General features: G+C 40.4%; 1 protein-coding gene across 1 annotated transcript in view; it reads left to right on the top strand.

Moving 5' to 3' along the window:
* Positions 1-1,248: 1,248 nt before the first annotated feature.
* sema3bl (sema domain, immunoglobulin domain (Ig), short basic domain, secreted, (semaphorin) 3bl) overlaps positions 1,249-13,137 on the top strand; it is a 39,499-nt gene continuing 27,610 nt past the window's right edge. The window contains exon 1 of the mRNA XM_049752762.2: positions 1,249-1,592. Within this exon, the coding sequence (XP_049608719.1) occupies positions 1,490-1,592 (103 nt within the window). The 5' untranslated portion in view covers positions 1,249-1,489. The remainder of the gene's footprint in view (positions 1,593-13,137) is intronic.

Below are 13,137 nucleotides of genomic sequence, written 5' to 3'. Positions count from 1 at the left end.
AACCTGTTAAGAAGTGTCAGTGGGAGGTCTTTCAAATGAGCCTTCTACAATGCTCTGAGAGCCCTGAGTCTTCTCAAGCATCCAACATTCAGACTAATGCTTTGACACTCCACTCATCTTCCACCTTCCCAAGCAGCATGAAGCGCAGGGGAGCCTCTTTGCAGCTTCAAAACAAGTGTTTCCAAGACTCATGGTTGTGGTAACACTGACACCTTGAATAGCTCCCCCTCACCCTGCCACGACCTCTGTGTTCACTTGGGCTTGAGTGTGAATAGATCTATAAGAGAGTGGGGGTGTTTCGGACGAACCCCACAACTTCATTAAACTACCGAACACGTCCCACTGTGTGTGAGAGAGAGATGTGGGTGTGTTGTCATTGTCTGCATTGACTAAGAATGGGATTCTGAAAAATTGATTTAAATTAAAATGCATTTCAGGCAGCGCAGCAATATTCTGGTTAGAATGTGTGCCTCACAGTTTGGAGGTTTTTGGTTCAAGTCTCGACCTCTGACCTTACTGTGTGGAGTTTGCATGTTCTCTCTGGCTCCTCTCGCACTCCAAAAACTTGCTTGTTAGGTACATTGAAGACTAGATTGCCCATAATATTTTCTCAATATTTCCCCTGTTATTGGCTAGAAAAGGATTCAGTTTGCACATGACCAAACCCAGGAAACAGGTGAGCCGTGATTGGCCATTGCGTAAGCTCTGTTAGTCTGCAGCAATTGGCAAAATGGCATCCTCTTGACACGGATAAAAATGGCTGTATTTTTTTTCAGCTCAATTCATACTTCACAGATGCAATAGTAATCAGAATGTTGTGTTGAGACTAGTTGAGGCGCATCTAATGGCTGACTGATGTAGTAGAAGGGGAGCACAGAGACAGAATTGTAACCATAGTACAGTGAGTCAACTGCAAAGGTCAATGAGTGGTAAACCAAGAACAATTCAGTACAAATAAGAATTCACCCATATCCATCCAAAATGCCTGACAGCACAGTATTTTGAATCAAGTAGGCTTATTTTGGCCTTTGCAAGTGCACTAACATCAGGTGTCAAAGCATGAATAGTAAGTGGGAAAGTGTTTTTCAGTTCAATCGTCTGAGGAAAAAAATAGCAACAAAATACACTATGCAGTTATGCAGAGACAGAGAGAGAGAGCACGCGAGAGAAAGAGCAACAGAGAGAGAGAGAGAGAAAGAGCGAGAGAGCACAAGGGGGTAGGCAGAAAGGCGTGCTTCTTTCCTGGCTCCAGACATACTTGTCCTCTCTTCTGGTGCACATGTGCTGGAAGCAGTGAGGAAGTGCAGAGCAGTCCTGACCCAAGTGAGTCAGTCAGTCAGTCATCAGTGCGCTCACAACCAGCATCTGTCTATCCATTATTTTGGGACGCATGTAGACTCTTCGGGATAAGAGGAACATTTCTGGCTTTACATTCTTGGAATATTCAGTCTGATGCTAGAGAAGGCAGGTTGAAATTGTATCTAGAAGAATGGCAGGATTTACCCCCTTTTTCTTTCTCTTGGCGTTCCTTGCCACTTGCGTCTCATCCAGCAGCAAGTCAAATGTGCCCCGCCTCAGACTCTCCTATAAAGGTACATCTTTCCATCTACTAATCCTATTTACAGTATCAATATGTCGGGTTACTTGTGTATTGAGAATTTAAATCTTTATTGTTATTGCTCAGTGTCTAACCACATTGTGGATTGCAAGTTAATTTTTTTGCTTGCATGTGATTGGACATTGTAATTAATGCTCATCAGGTCAATGGGTCTGAAAATGATTTGTTTACTAAAAATAATGTATATTTGTTTATATATTTATTGACAACAATGTATAGTGACTGGCAAAACATTTAGATGCTCTTCCACCAGATGGCAGAAGGTACAATCAACGTGTACAGTATTCACTTTTTGTGACAGTTTTCCCCCCCTAACGTACAGTAAAATACGCGTAAACTTTTAATATGCACTTTTTTGGCTTCTGTTTTTGAGAGCTTCCTGTAGTGGTGCTTTTATTGTACAGGTCAGAGGGGGGCGCCGTGCTTGTGTGATGAGTGCCAGCGGCGATTTGGGCAAAGTTTGCTCTTCTGTGGGATTGTGTCTTTATTAGAATTTATTCACAGCAGTGAGAAAACACCCGCGGAGGATGTTGGCTAATTTATGAAGTGTGATGGGGGATTGTAAAATGACTATAAACTTCCACACTTGCAACTGTTTTCTTGTTGTCTTGATGGATGCTCACTGCTGAAAATTAAGCACTGGAGTGTTCTGTGTCAGAGGTGGGGCCTGACTGATATGGAATTTTTTATAGGCCAATGCGTTTCCGGTGTATGGTTGGGTAAAATTCTAAAAATTTTGTGTGAATGCCGCAGAACAAACTGTTGCGTGCAAAAAATGATAATCAACGCTGCATTTGCATTTATTCTGCTGTTGTTGTAAATAGAAATCAAGCATTTGTACATTTGCCAAAAGCCATTGTGAATGCTGAGGCCCAGTGAGTGCTTTTCTGTGCCAGCATACTTGGTGTGAATGCCGGGAATCAAGTATTGTCACTATGCAGTTCTGACCCTAATTAGGTTGTGGTCTGAAGCCTCAAAATGAACAATGTTGTGACAAAATAGCAGCAGCATTTATTTTGTGACATTTTTTCATAGTCAGGTCAGTTTTACATTTTACAGTGTAAACTTTTATCAGAAACCAAAATACTGTACTTTGACATCATAAAGCTTGGACAAGTTTGGTGTGGAAGAACAGCAATTGAAGTGGAGCCAGCAGGCCCCCTCTCAGGTGCAACATCTGCTGACCTCTAAGATGGACAAGAATTCTCGCACATTCCACATTTTGTTCACTGTTCACTTCCTGAAGGTGGAATGGCCAGCTGTCCATGTATTGTATGTATCAAGCACTTCTTCCTGCATCTAATCTAAAACGGCTTTTGGCCATGACTCATTTGGCTGTCTGATGATAAGCTTGCAAAAGTTGGTCCATGTGCGCGCTTGAATTAGGTTTTAAGGGTTGTTGACAAATCAAGCTCATTGTTTGCGTCCAGTAAAGACGGAGTGGGTGTGTGAAGTCTTCATTTGTGATAGATTGTATCACACAGGATTTCCTTCAGTGCCGTGCCATGATTTCAGGAGAACACTCACGTCGTCTTCCTTTCGGAGGGACGTAGCGACAGCACTCAAGGGGAAACAACAAGGCAGTGGAGTTTTTAGTATGACTTGTGCTAGCGCAGCTAACTGTAGACACCTGCAGTACGAGAATTTATGCCTAGCATGTATTGTTTCAAATATGCTAGGTTATGACTATTGGCCCAGTTTATGAACACATTTTTTAGATATGAGCATTTGGAGATGGCCTTGAACTCAATTCCCTTCCCGACAAGCAGCAGTTTGGCAGATAGTGAACAATTTGTCAAACCGTTCTTCAAGTCGTTTATTGGCACGCCCAGTTGAAGTTCACTGTATGAGTAAACCAAGAGTTGTGTGTTCAAACTTTGTATTGAATTTACCTCGGGGAATTCTACTAGCTTGATACAAAATGAATTGAAGGGGTAATGAATAAAATTGACTGCTTGTGGTGTTGGGTTCAAATGAGAGTTTTTACCAGCTTTCCATTCTTTAAATTCAAATTATGGATTTTGACTAGATTTGAGTGGGAAGCTGTTTTTGAAGAATTTCAAGGGATCCTGAAGGTGAAAACTTGTGTTTTAACACATACTGGACAGACTCAGGAAGAGGGGAAAAAAGTAATGACCAAGGTTTTGAATATTTTTTTTCGACCTTCAAGAAGCCAATAAAATTATTTGACTTCATTGTAGAAATTGGTCCGTTTTTTTTCAAGCATCCTGCAAAAAGAAAAGAACTTCTGCCTATAACATTGTTGCTGGAGAAATGCTTCCTGAGCTCTTGACCTATAACACCACTTGTTACACACTTTTAATAATTTCCGCCTTGACTTGACTTCACATGGGCCGTCTAAGACATCTTTCTTGCTTTTCACCTCAGGGAGTGGAGTCTCTCCCTCCCCCCCCCCCCCCCCCCCCCCTTTGCTCATGACAACCAGGAAAAGCCCTCAGGGTGTTGTATTCCCAGGAGGATTAGGAAGTAATTTTGCGACAGGAAAAGGTGTCATTATCTCATTTTAATCAATTAGGATACGGAGGGGGTCGAAACAGGAAGAAAGTAATTTTTACCTCTGAAAACCTGCACTCTTTGTACTTCATCCTTCTAATCAAGACCCAAGAAGACATTTACATTCACATGGAAGTCACTTCTAGCACCTAAATCTCTACAGGGGCAGGATGGACTCAATTTAGGTATTTTCGCAAACCGATGCCAGCCGGTTGTTCTACCTTACCTCATCCAAGAGGTTCCTCCCTTTCCCTCTACATGCAGCGCACAGGTGGTGTGCTGAATGTCCTTGACGTGTTGGAAGAAGACACTGATCTGCTTGAGTACCGCGGCAGGTCGAGGCATGCAAATTACATTTTGCAAGCAGTCCTCCATGGCCGGATGATATCAAATTGGCGCAGAGGGCCTGTCACAGGAAATGTCCTCACTGTGCCGGAACGTCCGTGTAAACGCTCAAGCGCAACTGGGTTCTCTGAAACAAAAGCGTAATGTGAATGTGAGTCATTCGCTGCACACCTTATTTACTCAACATGTTTCATTGTCATACAAGTGTTAAAAAGAAGTTGCCACCTGCTTGCACTCCTCGGAGGAGCTCTGGCAAACAGCCACAGTAGTTTCCCATCATGCTTTTTTCTGTCCATCATTTGTCTTTCCTCTCTAGACAAACCTGCCAACTTCTTTTATTCACTCTTCCTGTGTCTTCTTGTAGGCAAACGCAGACACTGAACACATACACACTGGCTGACCTGAGGTACACACACACAGTCGTCCTATACAATATTCACTTTGTTTTCAGCAAAAGCGGGGGGTAACTTGAAAACACAAGGAGCTCTCACCATTGGCCTCTTTTTTTGAGCCGATTACCGTAATTTCCGGACTATAAGTCGCGGTTTTTTTCATAGTTTGGATGGGGGGGCGACTTATACTCAAGAGCGACTTATATATGTTTTTTTTTCACAAATTTTTACTTGATCATTAAGACATCACTTACAAGTATAGTTGACCACTTCCCATGTTATTTTTAGTATAGTTGATCACTTCACATGCTTTTATTTCTTTATCTTGAACATATTCAAAACATAAAAAATAGAGAAAACATCAAATAAAGCAATTAACACTTTAAAGCACCATATCCAAGTCCACTGTCTGCTGTATGTACACTTGCTCCATTTTTGCTCCTCTTATATTTATTATTATTATTTATTATTATTTGTTTATTTATCATTTATTCAATACTCTTATTTATTCATTGTTAGTGCCTTCTTGGTTTTTTTTGTGTTGCTTGTATGCATATGTGTACTATCTCACCGAGGGATAGAGGAAATGTAATTTCAATCTCTTTGTGTGTCTTAGTATATAAAAAAAATATATCGACGATAAAGCAGACTTTGACTTTGATAAAACAACCAAAAAAAATTATATTTTCAGACGAAACTGGATGAGGGCGCTCTAAATTTTACCGTTGGCCGTGACTCATCAACTGGGTGGGCTTAAGAAAAATGGCACCAAAAAGAAACTCATATTTTGCAGGTTACAAACTTCAAGTTGTAAAATATGCAGCTGAAAACAGTAATCGAGCAGCAGAAAGAAAGTTTGGAGAACCGTGATGTACCAATGGATTGCTATTTCAAGTGACGTCAGTAGCGCGGCGCGCCGGTTGTTTACATACAAACGTGCCCACACAAGGACGACCGGCATCATTAGCGGTGATCATTTCTAAGTGACACGGAGGACAAAGAGTTTGAAGGAATTAAGGATTTGGAGTGACATAGAAGGTTTGAAAAACTATTATGGCTTTTACGCACGCCCGGTCTCTACTGAGTCGGGGGCCGACGATCGGCCGAGTGGTTGTCCGCGAACGGTGCGCGGGGCTCGGACATGGCCATTACGCACGCCCGGTCTGTCTGGAAGTCCACGCCGCCACACGCTTGGAAGTTTGTTTTGTTTAATAAAGAGCCGTTTACCAAACCTACGTCTATCCTTGTACTTTGTTAATGCTACAATATAGTTATATAGTAGATCTGTGGAATAAAGACGAGGGTGACGTCAGGGCGCACGCGCGGCGATGTTGACAAAGGACGAGGAATTTGATCGATGGATTTAATGGAATTAAAGTGCACGGATGGTTTGATAATATTATTGGCTTGTATTATAGTTATTTAAAATATAGTTTATCTATCGTTATATGAGCCTGTGGAATATTTTGAAGCGCAAGCGCCCTCAGCCGTGCGCACCCATTGTTGACAAAGATCGATCGATGGATTTAATGAATTGGAGTGACACCGATGGTTTTATAAACATGTTATTCATGTAATAGTTGTCCTTAATCACTCTATATGTTACGTCAGGCCCGTTCTCAGCTCTTTGTTTGTGTTTGTCAAGTTAGCATACCTATCGTTTAGCCTGTTGTTGCTATTTAATGAATTGGAGTGACACCGATGGTTTTATAAACATGTTATTCATGTAATAGTTGTCCTTAATCACTCTATATGTTACGTCAGGCCCGTTCTCAGCTCTTTCTTTGAGTTTGTCACGTTAGCATACCTATCGTTTAGCCTGTTGTTGCTATTTAATGAATTGGAGTGACACTGATGGTTTTATAAACATGTTATTCATGTAATAGTTGTCCTTAATCACTCTATATGTTACGTCAGGCCCGTTCTCAGCTCTTTGTTTGTGTTTGTCACGTTTCGTTTAGCCTGTTGTTGCTATCGTTTAGCCTGTTGTTGCTCGTTCATGACTGTTTTTGGTGTGGGATTTTGTCGAATAAATTGCCCCCAAAATGCGACTTATACTCCGGAGCGACTTATATATGTTTTTTTTCACTTTTTGGGGCATTTTATGGCTGGTGCGACTTATACTCCGGAGCGACTTATAGTCCGGAAAATACGGTACATTAGTTCTCAGAGTCAAGGGTTCTGTTAGTTTTGTCTCGCCGCCTGTGAATGAATTAGCGCGTTTGCTCCATTGGCATCAGCGACAAACCGATACAAAGACGAGTGTTGGTTGTTCTTGGAGCCAGCGGGATAATCTGAGAGCCTGCCGGAACCGACAAGAATGTGGCAGTCATTCCTGTGCTTGAGCACCTTTTGTTTTTTCACTTTCACTATTCTTTTTCATCACTCAGTCATTTTTTTCTCTTCCCCGCAGTCATGTTGTGTTACAGCGCGATGACAGCAATTTTTCTGTCGTTTTCTTCTCCACAAGCTGATTTTTTAAGTACTCCCAGACCTCTGATTGAAAACCCAAGAAAAAAAAAGGTGCCAGATTTTCCAATAAACAATGGGTTTTCAAGTGAAACTATATGCAGTTGAACCAGATGAAACTTGAATATTTTGGCGTCCTCAGAATAACAATAAACTGTCAAAAAGAAATTCAACAATTATTTCTAAAATATTTAAAATTATGAGGTGAAGTCACAGTGCAACCTCAAAGTTCCTTATGGTCAACTCTGGGAACACTCGTTTGGAAATGTACACAGCATTAATTTTCCGTCAGAGGAGTGAAAACAAAGAATATTTTCTACACACCTAATCTATACATAAAAATCCACATACCTCACATTCTTGATTCTTTTACCAAAGAACAATTGATAAACTATGAAAATATTTGGAAACGCTTGCAATCATGGGTAAGCCAAAATCATTGACAGTACTGTAGTCCCCCCCCCCCCCACACACACACACACACACACACACACAAGTAGTTTGGAGTGATTGCAACACTACCGATGGGGTCCCTCCAGCTCTGAGAGGCCATTTGTCCAAACTTTCTGCACTTGACACACCCTGAACACAACACTTCAGCTCTGCACTGATTTATTGTTTCTTTATTTGGATTGGATGTGCAACTTTGACTCAGCGACTTGTCATGGTTCTCTTAGGCCACTGTGTGTGTCCAAATGTTTTTCTTTTTTAAACACCACTCAACCATATACTACAGTTATTAGTGTGTCAGTCATCGAGAACGTTGTTGCACCATCTGCTCATGTGAGCTCCAATACATATGTTCAGTTTTAGAAACTGTTTTTGATAAGAAAACAAAAAGTTTCAGGGCCATATGAATGCCATCGAGGAAGAGGCTGCAAAAGGACAAGATAGAAAAAGAGAATTGTTTCCAAGAGGTGGTGTCAAGCAGGGCGGTGAGAATGAAAATGGAGAAAGACAGACGTAATGATAATGACGAGTACCGAGGGTGATGAGCTAAGACCCTTGCCTGTGTTTGGCTTGGCCCGGCAGACTAATCAGAAGCCTCCTGAGATGACAGAGAGGAGAGAAGTGTTGTTATGTATGCGTGTGTGTAACAATTAATAAGAAAAACAGCATTAGTGAAATGTAGGTGTTACTTTTCTTTTAAATAAACATCCAATATTTAATACAAAACAATGACTCAATTCCATCCACCTTTGATTCATTCACCACTATGGACAACTTTACTGACCCTAACACGAACTGCTTGGGAATGTGAAACTGCAGCATAGGACAGCATAGATAGTAAAATGACACCTTTCATTCACTTTCTGCCTAAAATTTCTGCCCCTAACTGGTTTTCCAATTTTCCATATAGGGTCGAAAAACAGAGAACTATATAAATCAAAATCAAACTGTAACCGTTGCTGCTTACTTTACGGCATGTCTCACCGTGTTGATACATTGAGGTCAAAGAGGTTTCAGCAGTGAGAAACAGTGACAGGTTGCCAGGAAATCCCAGGATTTACTCTGTCATGATTTGACGATCAAGTCTGTGATTTATTTCAATAGTGTTTTTGAAAGGAAAGACAATTTCTCCTTTTTCATTTCTTTTGGTCATAAATAATTTTAAGGGCTTCATTTTATTAAGTCAAGCTTAAACTACTCACTAAAGCACCACTATTCAGTCATTTGTCAGTAAAATCAGACCTTTAAAAATTGGTTTTATGAATGCACTGTCATCTTGAAAGTAGGAGAAGGTCCAGTATAGGTTGAACTGCCTGTGCAAAGTTACATCCAATGTTTGTCCAATCACATTAAAATAATGCTTTGTAACTTATATTAGCATTTAGCATGTACATTGATAGAGCTGACTTGATGATCTTCTGACAGTCTTCATTATCATCATCAAAACATCTGATTGAAGGCATAATATTATTGCGACTTCAACAGGTCAACGTATGATTGCATTTTTCTTCCTGGTTAATAATTTATATGTTCTTTGCTGATGATGAGACAACCACAAAAACAAGAGGTGGGATGTTAATATGATACCAGGTAGCATAAACATGGAGCGGAATGTGTCAGATTCCAAAAATTCTTAACGTTCTGCAACAATAAACAGCCAAGCTAAAGTAAACCTGGAAAGAAACTCTCAATGAACGCTTTGTTCGTCGATGCGTAGTTGTGCATATGTGTGTGTGTATGTAGATGTGTGTGTGCGTGAGTAAATCAAATGTGAAGGAGCAAATAATTAGAAGCAACCTCAAGTTTGCTTTGCAAAAATGACAACAGTGACTTAAAGAAGACATTTTGACGTGTGTAAGTGATTCTGGCATGCATTTTATATTTTGCTGGCATACGCATTCTAATACAATTCAGATGTGCTCCCTTTTTATTTTAGCCTATACATACAGGTATGTGTGTGCGTGTGTGTGTGTGTGCGTGCGTGCGTGTGTGTGTGTGTGTGTGTGTGCGTGCGTGCATTTCAGTCTGCAGCTTCACACAGTGTCGGATCCGACCAGTGGCCAATTTGTACATGAGACATGTCAGCATGAAATCTGGAAGTGAACCTCTTCACTCCCTCTGCAAAATCCGTCAACTCCCCCCCCAAAAGTGCACATATTCAGTGCATCTGCTTTTTATCACTTGATGGAAACCTATAGCCAGGGAATTAATATAGTTTCCATGAGATATCACTCCAAACCAGTAGAAATCTTTTCCTTATGTCTAATCAAAGTTAATGACATTGGAATAAACACAAGTACAATGAGAGAATGCAGACTGACACTGAGCTTTAAACATTGATCACCGTGTGTGTGTTTATTTCAGTTCAAAATCGTGATTACGCATAATAACTATAATAATAGTATTAATGAGCGTAACCCTATGTTTAAGGCCCAAGGCTGGTTTTAAGATCAACGAGATAATCTGAATGTGAACCTGCCATGTTTTGTGAATTACTATGGCGACGGTGACAAAATGTGGGTTTTCACAGTATGCAAAGGAATCCTGACCATTATCCTCTACCCACCAGCCAAAAAGGAAAAGAAGGCAAAAGCAAACCCAAATGAGCCTTTTATGGGGAAAATGTGGGCACCTTTTTTGCATAATGTGTTAGGAAAGTAGTTTGGAATGCATTTGTTTTCATGTAAAACCCTCTGATTGCCCTGCAGCAAAGTAGTAACAGCAAGAACTGCTTTTTAATTGCACTACTGTTAAACAAATCCGGAATAATTGAGTTTCTACTACTGGAGCTCCCAGTACATCAGAGCACTTGAATGTCTTAAAATAAACATCTTAGCGATACTGGTCTCTGTAGTCCGTGCAAATGTAGTATCTGCATGATTTTGAAGTGGTCGTTCGTTACAAGGTCAAATTGATACACACTGCTGCTGCTTTCAAGGCTATCTGGTTGCAGCATGATGCCAGTTCTGCCACGAGGAAAAAGGAACAAAGGGACCAACTCATGCATGTGGAATTGAGTCACCAGATACTCTCATCTGCACATCTATTAAAGAAAACCAGTGGATACAAAGGATGTCTTTAATTCCCATTGTAAAATATGAGGCAAATGTGGACAATAAAAGACATTCTTATTACACTCCGCAAAGGTCTTCGTCATATTGCAAGTATTTGAAACCAAACCTCTTGGTCAATGAGAAGCAGTTGAATGAGAATGCAAAAAAAGACTCTTCGTCTTTCTTGCAGTTGACACAACCCAGCGCACACAGGCTGTAAGGCTGATGACTGTAAACAAATCCTTGAATAAACGTGCTTATCTTTGAAGTTTGCGATACCATCGGAGAGCTTTGACACGTTCGCAGAAACCAGGCATCTTTAGTGTGTCACTTTCGGTCTGTCGAGGTGGCCTGTGGGGAACCGAGACACATTGAAGACAGATGTAAAGTTTTCCCTTATGGATGCTTGGAAACAACCTATGTGCCAGCCTAAGAATATCCGATGAATAACTATGTGCGTGGCAAAGGTAAAAGTGACAATGAGACAGATGGACAGACACTTGGGATGAAACCCAAGACATATTGGAGAAGGTAAGCCGCTTTGAGTGGGGAAAACTAAAACCAGAAAGGAAGTTGAAGATGGATAGACACAAGGCACCGATTTACAATGGAGAGCTGAGGTTAAATGGATGGACAGACAGATGGACGAACGGATAGACGGACGGAAGGACAGATGGATGGGCACAGGAAAGTGAGGAAAGGGAGAAGTGAGACTTGTTTTTACAGTGAGGTGTTGAGCCTTTAAGATGGATAACAAGCTACAGATGTAAGCTATTAGTTCAGTGTGAGTGTGTGTGTGTGCATGTGTGTCTGTCAATGTGTGTGTGTGTGTCACTGTCTATACATGCGTATGTGCCATTTTTGTCCTTTGTAAATTAGATGGATGTGAACTTGACCGGGCTCCATTTCTGTAACTGAGTTAGAGATCGTTCAGTGATCATACTGCTTGTTATTATAAAATCCTAAAGCTTGTTTTTCCCCAGCGGTCGCACCAAGATTTTTTTATGTACATCATCATAAAATATCTGCAAATCTTACAGTGGTGCAGAATGGCATTACATCATGGACGATAGACCTATACATGCTATTTATTTGGATCTGTCTATTTTGGGAATCTCAGCTATATTTGACATAATGTGATGGGTAAATGATTCACAAATTAGCATTTTATTTATTATAATTATTTTTCATTTCCATTTTCGCGGACCACCTGCAATAATGTTGGTACGTGCAAGCTGTGTTGTGCTGACATGTTTGACAAGTTAGTCGGTGCCGCACATCCTCCCATCACGAAGGCCTGTCACCCCAAAGTTAGACTTTTTCCACACGCTAGCCTCGGAATGAGCAGAGAGTGATAAGCCTGACAGGTGATAGAGTGTAAGTTGCTGTGTTTGTGTGCAAGTGTGGGGACCAGATGACTTCTTCTTTTAGCATGTTTAAGTGTGTCGTCTCACAGATACCGTACACAGGTTAAAGTTAAGATGTCATGCTAACTGCAAACCTTTTTGGTTGGACACAAGGAATCTTCAATCACAATGCTTATTTCTCATCACAAATTGCAATACTGTATAAAAAAATAATGTGAATTAACACAGGTGAATTTGCTGGTATAAAACTGCGACACCACAAATGGTGAACACAAATAGCCTAAAAAGGATCTGAAAAACCAAGTCCGAGTCATGTGGAAATTACGTTTAGTAAAGAAGTCGGTCCGTTCCATTCCAGTTCTGTAGATGGCAGTAGTGTGGGTTCAACTGCCACACATAGCATTTATTTTCACTGCAGCGTTATTTGGCAAAAGTTTCAAAATAGTTCAACTTTTACGAAGTATAATCAACACATAATTCATAGTCAAGTATTTTGTCGAGAATGGAAATACAACCATCACTATAAACAAAAAAAATGTAATGTCAGTCAACAACTTGAATATTTAAAAAAAATACATTTGTGGTCTATGTTCACTCAGTTATGACAACCCATCTTCAAAACTGTCATGAAAAAGACAAACCTTTTGATAGATTTTTCAAACCAGATAGCTGCAGACTTTTTAGCAGGGAAAATGTTAAAGTTGTCACTCACAGCAATGCACAAATTCAGATCTGATATAGATGAAGATAAAAGACCAAAATAAATATCTAAGAATACAGAAGATGGTAACATCATGTTGAGAAGTTCCTGTCCTCATATTTGTTCTGCTTGCTGCTGTCAGTATTAGCACATCCGTCATTAACTTCAACATTCTCTGGCTTGTGCCTTCAACTTCCTGTTGTTCTTCCTTCTCGTTATTTTCAGACTC

Source organism: Syngnathus scovelli, chromosome 2 (genome assembly GCF_024217435.2).
Source record: "Syngnathus scovelli strain Florida chromosome 2, RoL_Ssco_1.2, whole genome shotgun sequence".
Taxonomy (NCBI): Eukaryota; Metazoa; Chordata; class Actinopteri; order Syngnathiformes; family Syngnathidae; genus Syngnathus; species Syngnathus scovelli.
Note: the sequence above shows the minus strand (reverse complement) of the source record. Positions and strands in the feature narration are given on the sequence as shown.